The sequence below is a fragment of the Anguilla anguilla genome, chromosome 8 (assembly GCF_013347855.1).
Source record: "Anguilla anguilla isolate fAngAng1 chromosome 8, fAngAng1.pri, whole genome shotgun sequence".
Taxonomy (NCBI): Eukaryota; Metazoa; Chordata; class Actinopteri; order Anguilliformes; family Anguillidae; genus Anguilla; species Anguilla anguilla.
The window spans coordinates 13,045,347-13,063,145 of record NC_049208.1 but is presented as its reverse complement, the minus strand read 5'-3'; the positions used below and the strand labels follow the sequence as shown (position 1 = coordinate 13,063,145).

Genomic DNA, 17,799 nt, shown 5'->3' with positions numbered 1-17,799 from the left:
AACAAGCAATCATTTCTTGAGCAATAAGGCAAGTTAAGAAACAATTACAGAACAGATTTACAATACTCAATTGTCACACTACTAGGGCTGATGAACTGTTTTCATGGCTGTCTCCTGGAACACTGACAGCAGATATACATTTTACATACATTACATTTATTATGTGTTTTATTTTTAAATAAGCCATTCAAGAAAAGTGTCACTATGGAATGAAAAAAGTCACACATGTTACTATGAAATGAAACATGATCATGTTATTGTGAAAAGGACAAATCATGAAGTGGGAATTAATTCATTAATTTGAAATAAAATGATGCATTTACTTAAACATTTGTGGATATAATTCCATACTGATATAATTATGTATATCACTTTAACATGTTTAGTCCCCCATAAATAGAACGCAATGTAGTGAGCTCGCTCACTCTGTCATCAGACACTCCGGGCACAACTCACTCTGGCCTCCAGTGTCAGCGCTTGCTCTGTAGTATACATGCCCACTGCTACACTTGAACCAATGGGCAAGTTTCAAAAAGCTGCAACTGAGGACAGTTGAGACAGCCTCTGTGTCCTCCAGCATCTTCCATCTTGTGGGTGGGTTCATCCCCTTAGCAAAACCATCCAGAGCTGCTTGCACATTTAACAAATCACGTTTGCTCAGCTGGGGCTCGTTGCCCATCAGCTTACCAATTACATCCTTTAGGCCTGGATGCTCTGGTGTGACTCCCTGGGCAGGCAGTACAGGATATTGAGCTTTGGCATAGACGCCTAATAATGCATGAGCTTCAGCCAGACACAAGATCCGTTTTACTTCTGTCTCACACGCAGACACCTGTCTGGGTCCTGCTGTGGCAACCTTCGTCATACAAAGGTGCGCCATGTCATTTATCAGCAGCAAATGGCGCATTGGAACATTCAGACGTGCACTGTGTTTTATTTCCGCCAGCTGTGAGAGGAGTTCAATCTGCTGACTGATTAACGCAACTCTTCCCAAGTCGGCATCTGTCAACTTGGAAAGCAGAGTTGGGATTTCGGGAGATTTTATCCCCATCTTCTCTTTCTCCTTTATGACACTTTGAATGTGCTCTGCCAGCATCACGGCAGCCTTCCTCTTCATCACCTCCACATCCAGCTGTGTGCTTTTAATGAAAGCATTGTAGCGCACGGTCCTTCGGACGGGGATGCGGCACTTGGGACAGGACTTTGGTCTGACGGCCCCGCTTTCCTCCGGCGATGCCATCCAGGAGTCAAACCCTGTCACCTCGAAGATGTGATTGCAGTCGGTCAGCTGCACAAAGCGGGCCTTGGGATCGGCCTCTTTGCCGAAGAACAGCTCTGAAACCTCCTCAGCATTGCAGACGCGGCACTTCTGTGGGCATGGCTCCCCGCACATACCGATGCAGGAATGCCCGCATTCCAGCTTCTTGTAGCAGGCGACCTCGCACGGAGGTCTGTCGCAGGGCTCGTGGCACAAGCGAGTGCATTGGTGGTGCTTGCAACGCCAGCCACAGGGGGCAGTGCAGGGCGGACAGGCCTCTGAGCACAGCTTTGGGCATTTTTTGCTGTGGTAGCATTGGGTTTCACATGGCTTAGTGCAGGGTGCGCATCCCTGGTTGCATCCCTTGTGGCACCGGTGGAAGCAGATCAGCTGAGCGTTGCAAGGAGAGGCGCATGGAAGATGTGCGCTTCCCCCCGCACACTGAAAGCAGTTGCCTGAGCAGATGTGGCCACAATCCAGCTCGGCATCGCATTTCTTCCGGCACTTAATCTGCTCCTGCTTATTATCGGCCTCCTGCTTCACGTGACACTGCGTGACTTGTTGGTGGCCACAGGCAAGAGGGACCGTCACTCTTTGGGGACAGTTGAGCGTGCAGGACTCCCCGCAACCTTGGACGCACAAGTGACCACACTGCAGTGTCTTGTTGCAGGGGCCTCGGCAAATGAAACCGTCCAGCGATTGAGAGCAGGGGACCTCCTGCTCGTGGCCACACTTAGGCACCGTCTTGGTGACAATCACCTGGCACTCGCCGCACTCTTCGGAGCACGTCTTGGGGCACCTGTGCCCATCCTGGCACAGGGTCTTGGTGCACGGCTGTGTGCATTTGAACAGTTTGTGGTCTGAGTCGGTAGGGTGGCACAGTCTGGTGCAGACATGGCCGCAGTCCAGCTGGTACTCGCAGGGCACACTGCAGCCCCCGAGTGGCACCTTGAGGAAGTCCTCCGGCTTGGACACCGCTGTGATGGTGGCAGGATGATTCTCGCACCGCAGCATCAGGGCCTTGCCCACTTGCCTGTTGCGGCTCAGCACGTTGATGATTTTGCTCCACAGTGGGACTGAGGAAAGCATGGTCATGTTACCGATGCAGAACAGGCCCTTCTTGGCTCTCGACAGAGCCACGCACACACGGTTGGGGATTTTCAGGAAGCCCACTTTTCCCTCCTTGTTGCTTCTGACTAAGGAGAGTATCACAATGTCATTTTCCTCACCCTGGTAGCTGTCTACCACACAGAGGTTGACACCCTGAAATGTGCTCTTGGGCATGATCTTCTTCAGGCAGAGCAGCTGGCCACTGTAAGTGGTGAGGACAGTGATCTGGGAGGGTTCATAGCCCTGCAACATCAGGTAGTTACACAGAGCTTTAACAAAGGTGGCCTCGTGCAGGTTCTGGCGGCTATGGCCTTCCTGGATGTTCTCTTCCAGATGATCATGATCCACAAAGAAGACATTTGTTGTTACTCCCTGAAAAAGAATATTTGATAATTATGATGCATTTTATCATGACTTATGAGCGCTCATGTTCACCTTGCACATGCCTGATTGCATTGTGGAAAAAAATTGCAAAAATTATTGTCGTAACAGTAAATAGTGTTGACTATGTTGCTGTTACACCTGTAAAATATATTTTTGACATGTACTTTAGTAAAATGCAGTTACACGGGGCAGAGACCATTGTTATTACATGTTTCCATACTGCAAACACTAATCAGCATTATATGGCATAATGTCTACATGCTGCATAATGCTTCATACAGCATAATGCAGAATAATTTGGAGACATTATGCTGTTTTGGCATTAATATAATACGAATAGACAAAAAACCCTGTGTTTGTCACTTTAAATAGTTCCTTTGTTACCAGTTATTGATTTGTACTACCTTAATATTTTCATACAGATGGACAGAGGAGTGGTTTCCCAGTTTGTCGTAGATGTGTGGTGTCAACAGCCGTGCAATCTCAGGGCGCATTCGGTGCTATGCAGGAATGAGCAAATTCAGTATATTAAGGCATTTCTAGCATGTTTTCTTAAACAAGCAATAGCAGTTCTCTGGAATTTATTTTCAATATTTCAGGAACTTGGCTTCCATTACCATACCTGGTAGTCCAGTCTGACGTAAGGGACGCCCATATCAACGAGCCTCTCAAACATGGACACATCCAAGTTAAATTCTGTGGCAAGCTCATACACCGCAGTGCTGGGGCGGAGCTACAAAGGAGGAAATGATAAATATCAATTGTTCCACCTTTGTATTTATCCGAAAATGTCAAACAAACACAAACACACTAAATTAAATATAAGCATATTACAACAGGCTGATGGGGTTTTCCTAGCACTTGGTCACAAACTGTAACAACTATACAATAATCATTGCCGGTATGCTGCGTTTTGGCTATAGTTTTTTCTTTTTTTCTATCATAAAATTAAAAATAAAAACCACCACTGACATCTGTTGGGTGCTGTTATAACAGCCAATCAAAAGACATGCAGCCTCCACGTGGTTGAAAAAAACACATCACAAAAATAAACTATTCAGCATTAATTATATTTAATATTGACAAACAGAAGTTAAACTGGAGATGGGTACCTGCTGGTGGTCTCCAATCAGTATGAGGTGCTGGCAGGCAGAGGTGAGTGCGGCGATAATGTGGGCCTCCAGAACCTCAGCTGCCTCCTCCACCACGACTATCCTGGGCTGGATATCCTGCAGAACCCGCCTGCATCGTGCTGCACCTGCACAAAGACCGCACTTACATCTAAAAATAATAACAGTAATAGGAATACTAATAATAATAGTAAAAATACTGTTGCTACCTAATAATACCAACAATGTAATGCTTCTTGAAAGTCTGTTACAGTAGCATATAATTATAAATAACCAGAATATAATAAATATATGAATTAAGAAAAGTGAAAAACATTCATCTCTACGCTGGCTTACATGTGGTTGTCATTCCGATGACGCTGGCGCTCCTGAGAACAGTCTTGTCCTTTTGCTGTCTCAGCTCGTCCATCCGGTTCACAATTGTCTGGTACTCATTCTCATAAGAAATGAGCCTGGTCCTTATTTCTCTGCGATAAATCGCCAGCCAGAGTCTAAGGGTCAGAGTGATGTGTTATTGCGTACTGTGTGTCTGCCATGTTGCATCTTCAGTACAATGACACTGAATTTTAGACATGTCAAAAGAAATCAATTCTCTCATCACTTCATGTTTGAATTTGGTTCTGTTAGATTCTGTTTTATTGAAAGTGTTGTCTTCCAATCTGTTTTACCCAACAGCTACTAACACTGTCACACATAACACTATTTCACAATGACCTTAAAAAAATATGACAAAACAGTGTGTGAGTGATTCTTGTGATCTATAGTTGCCTTTACCAGCTGATGGGTACAGCAGACCACCAGCAGATGACACCAGAGTAAGAATGCTCTCTGGACTGGAACAGTAACAGATTCTGTAGACAAAGCTCTGACTACCAGTTCCTAGTATGTTCCTTTCATCCACCCTTTTTCCCAACAGCACAAAGGTTGAGGTGCTAACAGTTTCCGGTGTCATATTACAGCTTATGATTATTAATGAAGAGCCATTCCCAAGGACAATACATGTAATGTCAAGATATTGCCCATGATAATGCCCCTTCATGAATATTCACAGGCTTCAGTTTTACTGATGGAGACAGAACTTTAAATGTTATGAATATGGAGCTACTGTATCTGGCTACACTGCAGGGTCTGTGGAAGAAGGTTTACCTGTAGAGATGCCAGCGTTGCTTGTAGGGCAGGCCCCAGAGATCCGTGATCTGCTCTGCTTCCTTCTTGAGCATGTGGTCCTTTTTCTTAAGTTCCTGCTTCACCTCATTCTTCAGCTTCTTCTTCCTTTCTCGGGTTATCTGAAGGAGTGGTGGTATTAACTACATTCCCATGCCTGCTTACATCTTACACAGGGCCATGAAAAACTATTTTCCCCCTCCCTGATTTCCTCTATTATTGCATATTTCTCACACTGAATGGTTTCAGACAAAATGTAAAATTCCACAAAGGAAAACTGAGGATCACAAACATAAAACACATTTTTTTTAAAGTAATTATTATTAAAAAACGTTATCAGCCACCCATATCACCCATTTAAAAAGTAATTCCCCCCTTAGTTACCCAAACAATTAAACAAACTTAATTGATAATTAGATTCAGCTTATTGAATGCAGGCAGGCTTGACTGCAGCCAGCCCTGTTGAATCTAAACCTCACTCAAATTGAACCTTACCATCAGAGTTAAATAGACACCAAAAGGTTTCTACAGGCCACTGCCACAATCAAAGGAAATTCAAGAAGGGATGAATTGATGAATCAATAAATTGTTGATATAAATCAGTCTGGAAAGGTTTACAAAGCCATTTCAAAGGTTCTGGGACTTCACCAAACCACAGTGAGAGCCATTATCTCCAAATAAAGTATTTGGAAAGAACTTCGGACCTCTCTAGCCTCAGCTAAATTCAGTGTTTATGACTCCCCAATAAGAAAGAGATGGTAAAAATGGGATTCATGGGAGAGTAGTAAGGCGGAAACCACTGCTAACCAAGAGAAACATCAATGCTCATCTCACATTTGCAAAACAGCACCTGGATGATCCCAAAGCCTTTTGGGAAAATATTCTATGGATAGATTGACTACGTCTGGCATAAAGCAAAAAGCATTTCACAGTTAGAACATCATACCAACAGTCAAACATGGTGGTGGTAGTGTGATTTTGTGGGGATGCTTTGCTGTCTCAGGACCTGGGCGACATGCCATTATTGAGGAAACCATGAATTCTGCTCTGTACCAGAAAATTCTTAGGGAGAATGTCCGGTCATCTGTCCATGAGCTTAAGATGAAGCATAATTTGGTTATGCAGCACGACAATGATTCAAAACATAAAAAAGTCTACATCTGAATGGCTGAAAAGAAAAAAAACTTTTGGAATAACCAAGTCAACGTTCTGAATAGAACCCAATAGAGATTGCGGCAGGAGCTTAAATGACTGATATCCATTTATGGGAAGTGTTCTTAATATCCTTATACTTATAAAGTGTATGCAGTAATTAAATGCACAGCTGTGCTCTTAGCAGGCCCTAAAACATGAGCTCACCTCCCACCCTTCCTCATCATCATCATCATCATCATCATCTTCCTTTGGCATGTAAGCAAGGACCTCCCTCTGTGTGGCTGCCATCCTCTCAAGGGCACTGTGGATGTACTTCTGCATGTTGTCCCCCTCCATAATTCTCTCTGCCTGCATCTGCTCCGCCTCCTCAGTCACTTGAAGAGGGTCTCCCACATCTCCATCTCCTTCCGTAGTTACGCTGGTCACATCGCTCGCGCCGTCTATCAATCAACCCATTGTTTAATAAATAATAAATAGTTGTGATAACATGATAGCTATTTTATGGATTACAAAGTCTCACTCTTCAGCCAAAAGGGGTAACAGTGAAATGTTTAATTGCCCTGCTCTCCTAATTGATCGTTACAAGAACAAAACTTGGTCCAGCATGACAGAATTGTGCTCTGTACCTTCATTGTCCAAAGGCTCAAGCACCGAGAGGAATTCTGTCATTCTCGCTAGGTCATCCACTGAGTTTGTGCAGCTGCCCTCCTCCCAGCCAACCTGTTCATCCCAACCTTCAGCAGTATCACCTGGAATTTATATAAATGAGAGATTATGTAGCCCTGGTACATAATTACACTCTTTACACTTAAACCCACTAAAACTATAACCATTCCCGATGATGATGATTCTAGGCAACACTGGAGTGGAGAGCTCGATGACGTAAACGTCTGTAATTAAGTTTTTTTAACAATATTGTAAATCTGAGGATAACATTTTTTAAATACATTTTTTTAACAATCAAATGATACGTGTTGTTTGGAGAAAGAGGTTATGCAAATATTTTCTCATGATAAGATACATGTAAGTTTTCCTCTATGGGAAATCCCATTGTTTCCAACCACTTCCTAAGTCCAGTCACTTTTTTGCAGTGGGTGGGACTTTAACACTTCATAGGAAGGGATATTTTTCTCTCACCCATCTCACCCATTTGCCTGGAGCTGTGACTCAACATGGAAATCCCCAGCCAATCCAGCATCACGGACTGGGCCTTTTTCCTGCGGAACAAACCTCCTCCGCCAAGCTAATCAGGAAATGATAAAACGGCTCATTGAAGGGAGGATTTAGATGCAGCAACATCAAAAAATTGCTACTCAAAAGTGGACAAGAAAACAAACCACAATTCTGACCTGTCTTCTGAGTGTCACACCATGGAGAGAGAAAATGTATTCTTCCAGCACACTCTCATGTAGAACTCCCTTAGCTGAGCTTTCAAACATGGCTCCCAAGCTTTCAATTGTGTCCTCCAAAATCTCTCTTTCTTCCCTGAGCTGTAAACAGATCATATTTTCCATAAAAGCTTGTTGTGTTAATCCCATGTTATGAAAAACAACTGTGAAACAACACTTACCAAATCCAATTTAGGTATATCAATTGCAAAGCTTCTACAACATATCTGGGTTGTAACCAAGAACACAAAGCATCTAATACCTTCTTCAACACACTCAGCATTTCACAAGAACATGAAATGCCTTATATCTGTATATGGCTTGCTAGCTATCTTTATATTTTTATTTAGATGCACCAATACGATCAGTGCTCATTCATAATGAGTTCAAAGTCTTGTATAGAATCACATGACCTAGCAATTGTTGATATGTAACAGTATGATTAAATATACATTGAAATTCTCTGTAAATCTCATCATGCAACAATTAAATTGAATCATGATATCGCACACGACCCCTGTAGTGTAATTTTTAGTGTAAGGATTCAAGAACAGAGTGTGTTGTGCATCAACATCTTGCATCCAGCTCACCTTGGAGTACATGGCTCTGAGGTGACCAGGCAGGTTCTTCTTAAAGTTGGGTTGTGTCCTCAGTTTAGCCAGAGAGAGCTTCTTTAGGGCTTCACTTGAGCTTCTCCCTCCCACTCGCACCAACAATGAGGATTTACTCATGAACTTGAGAATGCCTTCAGAGACAAAATCCAAAGAGCGCAGCATAAATATGGAACCAAAGAGTGTGAGCAGGGTGAGCAACTCAACAACATCAGAAAAGATTAACTGATGCAGTGTCAAAGAACAATATGACCAAGAGGTTAAAAAACAGCATAAACAGAGAGAGTAACACAACGAAACCTATTGCTGTCCCCACACTAAAGGATGATTGGGCAGATTTTGGGTCCTATTCGCCCCTCCTGACAATCGTGGGGGCGTTCCGTTTCGAGGCTCGTCTGAACCGATTATCTGCCCAAGTGATCTTGTAGTGTGAGGGGTTTACAGACATAATGTTACCAACTGGATCAGAGTCTCCCTGACTTCGAACATGTTTGATATTTACGACTTGAAATCCTGTAGTGTGAAAGGAACAGCAATGAAAAATCCTGTAGTGTGAAAGAAACAGCGATGGAATATTGAGCAGAAACCCGCAATAGCTAACGAGAGCGACCTCTGACATATTTGCCGGCACAGAAAAAAATCGCGAAAGTACTGAAAAAAGTACCTCCGGAGCATAACAAATACGTTTTTTCTACATAACTAAGTACAGGTTGTTACCTATATTTTGCCTATTTTATATAGACTATATTTGCAAATCTGTTAACGTTTTCCTGTCTCCCGAAAGAACTCGGTCGATAGGTGCTCACACTATAAGTAGTAGGCTATATATTACTGAAATAATCTGATATGGACTAACCAGTAATATCAGCAACTTTTTGCAAGCTACCCACTTAAATTGAATTCACCTTTTTTCTGTCAGAAGAGCAGTGGAAGGAAAATATGAATTGCAGCTGAATAGTGAACTCAACCCCATAATAAAGTTGCCATTTAATTGTATACTGTCGTGTCTGTTTTCATTATTTTCGCACTGTATACCAACTGTGTGCGAACAACTAGGTACGCGGTTAGGCAACAGATATGGAACCTGTCATGTTTGTGGTGGCTACTCCATAGGCGGGGGGTGTATTTCAAATTCAATGGAAAGAAGATGGGCAGTGGCGAGGATAGTGTGCACCAAGCATAAGCCATGCTAATTCCGTCTTCTCAGCCATGACTTCCTCCAGTCTTTTTCTCCTATTTTGTTTTTTGGTGCAAAACATAGCATACACAAGAGCAACCAGCTGACGATGATGGTCCGCCTCCATGTGTGTTTTGCTCTCAAGTTACGTTTGATCACGCGAGTTTCTGTGAGATCCCAGGTCCCTGGAATCGCCACTCTGAAATCGTTTAGTATAAAAGTATGTGGTCCTGCATCTTGAGTGAATCATCTGGTGTGTGCGTTCTTATGATTAAAATATTAAAAATCTGTTAAATCTGTCTGTCTGACAGACAAAATAAACATAGAGGTACAGGAGCAAACACAATACCTTCCAGGAACTGATCCAGTGCATGGTTTGTGTAACAGACAACCAGGATAGGAGAACCAGCTGCTGAACGCCACACATCGGCATTGTCCAGAAGAGCCTTGACAATTTTCAGACCAACAAAAGTCTTTCCTAAAGGTCAGAATTTGAAATAATTATTAACCCAAATAATGGCTAAAGCATACAGTCAGGCAATCTCTATTCACAAACATTGGCTGTAGAATGGGTCGTACTGAAGAGCCCAGTGAATTTCAATATGGCATTGTCATAGGATGCCACCTTTCCAACAAGTCAGTTCATCAAATTTCTGCTCTGCTAGAGCTGCCCCAGTCAACTATAAGTGCTGTCTTTGTGTGCAATGCCAAGCGTCGGCTGGTGTGGCGTAAAGCACAATGCCATTGGACTCAGAAGCAGTGGAAATGCATTCTCTTGAGTGATGAAGTCTGACGGCTTGAATAGTTCCAACTGTAAAGGAGGAGGAATAATAGTCTGGTGCTATTTTTCATGGTTTGGGTTAGGCGCCTTAGTTCCAGTGAAGGGAAATCTTAACGCTACAACATACAGTTGTGCAATTGTTACAATTTTGTGGCAACATTTTGGGCAAGGCCCTTCGCCATGTCATGTTCCAAAATCCACTGGAATGCCTTCCCAGAAAAATTGTTACAGCAGCAACGGTGGGTTCAACTCCATATTAATGCCTATGGTTTTGGAATAAGATGTTTAACAAATACAGGTGTCAGGTTCAGGTGTCCACAAACTTTTGGAAATGTAGCACACTTGTGTATTTAGTAGACACATATATAGCTCTCCGCTGAAAATTACCTGTTCCCGGTGGGCCTTGAATGATGGCGAGCTCCTTGGTGAGGGCCAGCTGCACTGCTTTCATCTGTGAGTTGTCAAGTCCAAGCGTTTTTTTACTGGGCCAGTCACTGAAGTTCAAGACGTCCCTCACAGTTTTCTTTCTCGTAATGTCTTTTTTCAGCCGCTTGTTCTCCAGTGCCTGGAGGCTGTAACCACACCGATGGGCGAGAAGGTAATTAGGGGGAGAGATGTCTTTCTCACAGCTGACTATATACCTCTGCATAGGTAGTTCCTCCACAGACATCTCCTGCAGACCCTCCAGGACATGGCGGTAAGCTTCAAAAAAGGCCGTGTTCTCCACCATGAGGAACACATCAGTCGGGGACAAGTCTGCCAACTTCCTCTTGCTTTCTTCAGTGAAAAAGAGAACAGTAACACCCTTCCGGAGTTCTTTCACATCCCGGTCGGCCACAGTGGCAAAAATCATTGTCTTGAAGCCATCCATGGATAGGCACACCAGGGCTCCAAACAGTAGCCTCTTGGAACTCTCCCATTTGACGTTTTTCGAGTTCTTTTCATCAAATTTAACCTGGTAAAGAATTCCCTTAGGTGTGCACACTGGCACCATGATTTGTACATTAAAGTAGATGTGAATGTCATTGAAACGTCCATGGCGAAGGTCCTTCCCCTCAAATTGGAGCAGTTGGGAGATCCCATCCCTGAGTGGTTTGATAAAGTCCTCGCGAAGCAGGCGGAAGTGTGTGTCCAGGTAGGTTTCACCGTCTTGAAACTTCTGACCCACAATGTTAGACCTCAGGAACGGCAGCTCTGTGGCATGCACGTCCTCATACGTGGGGAAGACGGACATGAGCCTGAAGTCCTCTATGGCCTCCTCATCCTGCCTCTCCAGCAGAAAGGAGTAGTTGCCTGACCGAAGGGTGCCATCTCGCTTCTCCTGCATGTGGGCTGCCATGTTCTGGAGCTTCCCCAGGCTCTCCTTGACATCCTCTCCAATGGCGACCCCCGATTGCTGCAAGTGGGTGAGCTCCTTCTCGAGGAGGACCACAAGTAGGGGCACATTGGTACTAGAGGAGAACACACTCATCAGGGTGATGTGCAGGTTGATAATCTGCTTGAATATTGCTATATTCTGCTCCCCGGTGTTCTCATCATTCGTGCCTACTGTTGCACCTCTTGTCCTCACAAACATGGGGATGGTGGTCTTCAGGAACTGGGAGTCCTTAACCTCAGAGAGGAGGTGCTGCAAGTTATACCTGTTGGTCCGGCAGCTGCAGGCCTTGCTGAGGACATCCAGAGTAATATGGGTCAGCTTGTCTCTTGTGTTTTTCTTGTCCAGAAGCTCCCTCAGGCCACTCCCTGGAGCAGCCAGCTTCATCACTACTTCTGAAGGCTCCATCTGCAAGATTATTTTCAGGGAGTAGAAGTCTAGTCTTTGGCTGGGTTTGTGAGCAGGGTCCTGGGCCGTCTCACCCCTCCTGGCCCTAAATGCAAGGCCCAGGGAGTGGTGGCCAAGGTCAGGCAGGTTGGGCTGGCTTACTGCCCTGTGTGATGGACCTAGCCGGATTCAAAATGATGTGCAATAGTATAAATTAAAGATGAAATTACAAATATTAAAAATACTAAGAAACTAACATAGCTACCATGTTAATATTAATATTAAACATATTATTGCAATATTACTTCAATATTGGTAAGTTATGAACACACAAACTGCATTACTCATTTCAAACCACTGCACAACCATTGCTAACATTAATTGACAGTATAACTTCATCTTCTTATTGGTAAAATACTGTTGCCACTGCTTGTCATCACACTGCAATCTGCAATTTGGGTTTACAGGAACAGGAGTGGGAGGTAGACACTACATGTACACTTAAGCATATTTGCAGGCAACCAGTGATTGAGCAATGAAACGCTATAATCCCAGCTGACTGATAAGATCCAGGCCCTGGGCGAGGCTTAACAAATTGTGCATCACCCTGTGGGGCTGCAGGGCACAGTCAGCACTGACACAGTTCAGATTTTACACTCAACCTTGGGCCACATCCAAGACTAGAACAGTGCCTTAACTAGGACAGAACCACCGAGCAGAACAACGCACAACTATCCTGACCAGATTACAAAACACAAACTACATGGCTATTTAAGTAAAATATTCACAATGTAACCAGGATACAGGCAATACAATATTCAGCTGATATATGTAATATAAACACAAAATAAATAAAAAATCAATATTCTGGTCTTAATATTAATATTCTGGTATTAATTGTACAGGAATGGCCGAAGCCCACCTTTACCATTCTTTGTAGCATTGTGGCTTTTGGTGCCATTTGGAGGCCTGCGATTTCTTGGGGTCTTGGGTTTACTTGTCGCAGGGATTACAATTGAATTCCTCGAGGGATGGAGAGAAAGGTTTTCAGTCTGTCCCTGAGATTTGCTGCGGCTACCCCTTCTACCGTCCTTGTGGGCAAACTGATCCCCTGTGATGGATAAGAAGTGAACAGATCTCATTCACCCATCAACACAATCAGCAGTTACAGGTACACGCTGGGTGTTCACAGCATACATTTCTTTACTCTGGAACATCTTAGGTGCTTTACCTGCTCTTACAGGCCTTCTCTTCTGGCTTTGCACAGGACTTCCAGCTAGATTACAAGGGTCTGTTAAATCCAGTGAGAGAGGTGGACAGTGCTGAGATAGAGCCCTTCCTGTGCTGTGTTCCTGTCTCCATGGTGAGCTCCCGACCACCTCCGCCTCTTTGCCATGGCACTGCGACCTGCCACCCCCTCGCCTGTCCTGAGCGCAGCCACTAGGGGCACTGGTTCCCACATATTCACCTACAAACAAGACTTGCATGAAAGCAGCTTGTCATTGCCGGAGCTAACGGAGGCAGCTGAAGCAGCATGAGGTGCCTTCCTGCAACCATGCCTTTGTTTACACACAGAAACTTGAACTCACCTCTCCCGTGCGATCCTCGGCTTGACAAGTTGCCATGGCCCTGGCGTTGGGTTGGCCTGACCCCTGTGTCAGAAGAGGGACTCCGAAAACTTACAAAGTGACCTTTTCTATTAAACAATCCATTCAAACAAATGTGATTTCTAGACAAAAAATATGCTAGGCCTCAGCAATAATGGTTGTATTGCACCACACAAATTTCCCAGCAGGTGGTGCACCTCACACCTTATACTATATATGGGAGGCAAATGTAAGGGAAAACCAACATGAAGTGTCTTAGCAAGGTGTTGGGCCACCACAAGCTGCCAGGAAGTTTCAGTGCGCATTGGCATAGATTCTACACGTCTCCGGAACTCTACAGAAACATACAGTACCTACCATCCCAATATTAAGAAGATATGATGCTTAACATGGTACCTTCTTAATATGAACAAGGACTACAGCGAACAATAAACCCCTTCTACCGTCCTTGTGGGCAAACTGATCCCCTGGGGTGGTTAAGAAGTGAACAGATCTCATTCACCCATCAACACAATCAGCAGTTACAGGTACACGCTGGGTGTTCACAGCATACATTTCTTTACTCTGGAACATCTTAGGTGCTTTACCTGCTCTTACAGGCCTTCTCTTCTGGCTTTGCACAGGACTTCCAGCTAGATTACAAGGGTCTGTTAAATCCAGTGAGAGAGGTGGACAGTGCTGAGATAGAGCCCTTCCTGTGCTGTGTTCCTGTCTCCATGGTGAGCTCCCGACCACCTCCGCCTCTTTGCCATGGCACTGCGACCTGCCACCCCCCTCGCCTGTCCTGAGCGCAGCCACTAGGGGCACTGGTTCCCACATATTCACCTACAAACAAGACTTGCATGAAAGCAGCTTGTCATTGCCGGAGCTAACGGAGGCAGCTGAAGCAGCATGAGGTGCCTTCCTGCAACCATGCCTTTGTTTACACACAGAAACTTGAACTCACCTCTCCCGTGCGATCCTCGGCTTGACAAGTTGCCATGGCCCTGGCGTTGGGTTGGCCTGACCCCTGTGTCAGAAGAGGGACTCCGAAAACTTACAAAGTGACCTTTTCTATTAAACAATCCATTCAAACAAATGTGATTTCTAGACAAAAAATATGCTAGGCCTCAGCAATAATGGTTGTATTGCACCACACAAATTTCCCAGCAGGTGGTGCACCTCACACCTTATACTATATATGGGAGGCAAATGTAAGGGAAAACCAACATGAAGTGTCTTAGCACGGTGTTGGTCCACCACAAGCTGCCAGGAAGTTTGAACAAGGACTACAGCGAACAATAGTACATCAATAAAATTTAAAGGGGATTACATTTACATTCCACAGAACATGATGGGATGTTAATTGCTTAATTGTATCATGTAATACACCTGTTTGGAAGCATCTGGATTTGTTATGTTTCCCCACACATTTATTCAGGTTTTTCATTTTATTTGTCACCCGCCTGTACTTGCTCTGTGGAAATACTCATCCAGGTTTACTTAGTTTTGTTACAAGCACACCTCCAAAGGTCACAATCCACCCAGGATTTTATGACCTCGCCATCTACTATCCAGCTCCTACTGCTGTGACAATATTGTCAACTGGGTCCCACATACAATGTTCTGCAATCATCAGCATCATCCTTATTATCATTATTAATACTTATGGGTCCCAAACAAAATGTTATTATTATTATTATTATTATTATTATTATTATTAATATTATTATTATTAATATGAATATGACGAGGATGGTTAATATTATTATGATTATTATTATTTATCAATAGCCAGTAGCTTTGTGAGCATATTTATGAGAGTTCTTATACTTAAACCTGTTAGCTGATTATCAAGATCACTGATGGCAAAAAAGAATGACAGCAAAGTATTACACACAGAGAAACCTTTACTTGATTAATCTGATTGATTATTTTGGCGCTGGGAAGAAATGAGACCTACGTTCTTAAGAAGGTGTGGTCAGAACAAGACCACGTATTTTACTAAAATGGCTGCAAGTTTGTGGGCACGCGCTATACGTGGGTCCTAATAGACTATATTATTGCTACCCTTGGTGACTGCATAAATTCAAACGCAACCAGAAATTAATGCAAAACCCGTGGAAATTCAAATATACTTACCGCGTCGACCTCCGCTACTAGACATGCGAAAAAACCCAGCGTAGCATGCGGTTTCCGTTATTCAGTTGAACCTGCGCTGAATGAGAATAGGTTAAAATCTCACACTGACATTTTCGAAAACGAAAAGGCACGCTTTGTTCTGTGAATCGTTACTGAAATATGTATTTAAAATAATTTCCTCGAGTACTGGCTAAAGTTGGTTAAACAGTGGCATGCTGATATTTCGCCTAGTACGCACTTACCCCATCCTATACAATTAAACATAAGTGGGCTAGACCCTGCGTTTAACGCGATGCGAGAAAAAAATAAATGTTGCCAATAAGCTGAAAAATTCATAGTATGCCCTTGTACCGCAAAGTTTAAAAAAATGATAAAGGGGAACAAAAAAAAACTCACCGAATCCCCCACGGGTAATTGCTTAAACAGTTTTGATACCTGAGTCTTTGATACCTCGGAAACCAACCGCTTTATAATGGGGCTTAAGTTTCGATTTATGCCGAAATGAAAGTCAGTGTTTGGTTCACATTTTAAGGAATCCAAAACTTATGGGGAAAAAGCATATAACTGGATATAACAAACTGTACAAATTGGAGTCTTACAGCATTTTGCAGACCATTTGAAGACGGTTACTTTTGGGGATTAATACATTAATTAGCATGTTAATTCATAAAATTGAAAATGAATTAATTAGATATTATATACGCCGTCTCAGAAATGAAAAAAAAAAAACAAAAAAAAAAAACATCAATAGCCTAATCAATATTATTTTTGGGGTATTTGTCCTATCACAAAATGTCTCCGCCTAGCGTTGTAAAAAATATATTAGACGTAGTTTTCAAAGCCTTTGCTGTGCCTACCTATCCTACTGCTGACTATGGGACAGGTTACTGAAGCTTCGGGGGCGCGGAGATTCATTAATTTATTCATTAATTCGTTCATTCATTCATTCTTCAGTACCTTTCCCATTTCAGATTGTATTCTAGTTTTCTACAACGTCACCATCACCTTGGAAGATACAGACTGGTGATCTGATCCTTGTAACTAGCATGGAGAATGTTTTTTGAAACATTTTTGATTTGGAAGCTCTTTGCAAAAATGTTCCAGATGTTTGAGAGTGCATGCTCTGACATGACCCTGGAAAGCATGCTAAGCAGTATCTCCACAAGTCACTGTAACCAGTGAAACCAATGAAGAATCTGAATGAAAAAATATTGAACTGAGCTGAATTGAGAGAGAATGAGAGAGAGAGAGAGAGAGAGAGAGAGAGAGAGAGAGTTTGAAAAAAGTTGCAAGGGACAGTGCATGCTGGAAGGCAGAATAACAAATTGAATTCAGGGGCCTGCAGGTACAAGATCTGGATCAAGTTGAAAATTCCAAATTAGTGCACATGGACATTTCAGGCATAGCCCTTGCTTGCATGCTTTTAATCAGATTCAAAGGGCTTTTTTTTAGCAGTGTTTTGACTTGTTGTGGACAGTTATTGGATCATAAAATACCTTAATCATCAACCTGGGGTGCCAATTTCAGCACTCCTTTGGTTTTACTGATAGAGACTGTGTTTTTTGCATCAAAGTTTGAAGAGTCTAAGCTTTACAGTGGTATATGTGTCATAACACTACACTAGTCATAAAAGCAATATTTGAGACAATTTTTCTGTTGTTGTTTGTTTATTGTTAGATGATGATATCTATTTCCATGGCCACTCGGCTTGAAACTTTTAAACTTAAGTATTGGGGGTTATATACATAGGTGCCACTTATGGAAGTATAGTATCACTCTACAAGCTGATTTAGAGTAGATTGAAGTGTTTTCTTTAGACTGAAAACCCCTTATATCAACCACTGTAATGCAGGCAGGAATATGCAAAACCTTGCATATCTAAAATATTCTTCATAGAATACAGAAACTCTGTGCCTACTGAAACACACAAAAATTAGAATTAAACTCCAGAAAAAGAACTGTGCCTTTAAGTCTTTGATTATCTTTTCTGACACAAAGGGTTTTATTTATTTAACAATTCCTTATGTGAATAAAATATTTTATACTGTGAAGCCCTATGGCAAAAAATTATGGCCCTGTGTCCAAAATCAAGTTCAAGTTCAACTTTATTTTCATGTGTATTAAAAATACAATGAAATACTTGTGCTCTGG

At 42.9% G+C, this 17,799-nt stretch overlaps 1 protein-coding gene and 1 long non-coding RNA gene across 3 annotated transcripts; both read right to left on the bottom strand.

The window, feature by feature from the left end:
- Positions 1–699: 699 nt before the first annotated feature.
- LOC118233573 (NFX1-type zinc finger-containing protein 1-like) lies at positions 700–11,920 on the bottom strand. Its single transcript, XM_035429332.1, has 10 exons — positions 10,546–11,920; positions 8,180–8,334; positions 7,339–7,444; positions 6,406–6,641; positions 5,029–5,168; positions 4,219–4,349; positions 3,865–4,010; positions 3,375–3,485; positions 986–2,740; positions 700–768 (listed from the first exon to the last, which is right to left on the bottom strand). The coding sequence occupies exons 1-10, from the start codon at positions 11,918–11,920 to the stop codon at positions 700–702; spliced, it is 4,224 nt and encodes a 1,407-aa protein (XP_035285223.1).
- Positions 11,921–14,297: 2,377 nt separating this feature from the next.
- LOC118232897 lies at positions 14,298–16,325 on the bottom strand. 2 transcript variants are annotated; one of them, XR_004766416.1, is made up of 4 exons: positions 16,045–16,325; positions 15,649–15,724; positions 14,474–14,536; positions 14,298–14,352 (listed from the first exon to the last, which is right to left on the bottom strand). It is a non-coding gene; the product is annotated as an uncharacterized LOC118232897 (long non-coding RNA). The 2 variants fall into 2 exon arrangements; XR_004766417.1 differs by having other exon boundaries at positions 15,649–15,719.
- Between the last annotated feature and the right edge of the window lie 1,474 nt (positions 16,326–17,799).

Excerpts from the sequence above, each read along its gene's own strand:
- LOC118233573 (XM_035429332.1), bottom strand. The coding sequence starts at position 11,920 with ATGAAGCTGGCTGCTCCAGGGAGTGGCCTGAGGGAGCTTCTGGACAAG. Across the intron at positions 4,011-4,218 it reads CATCGGAATGACAACCACAT|GTGCAGCACGATGCAGGCGG; the intron begins GTAAGCCAGCGT and ends GTCTTTGTGCAG. Across the intron at positions 2,741-3,374 it reads ACGTCAGACTGGACTACCAG|GGAGTAACAACAAATGTCTT; the intron begins GTATGGTAATGG and ends ATTCTTTTTCAG.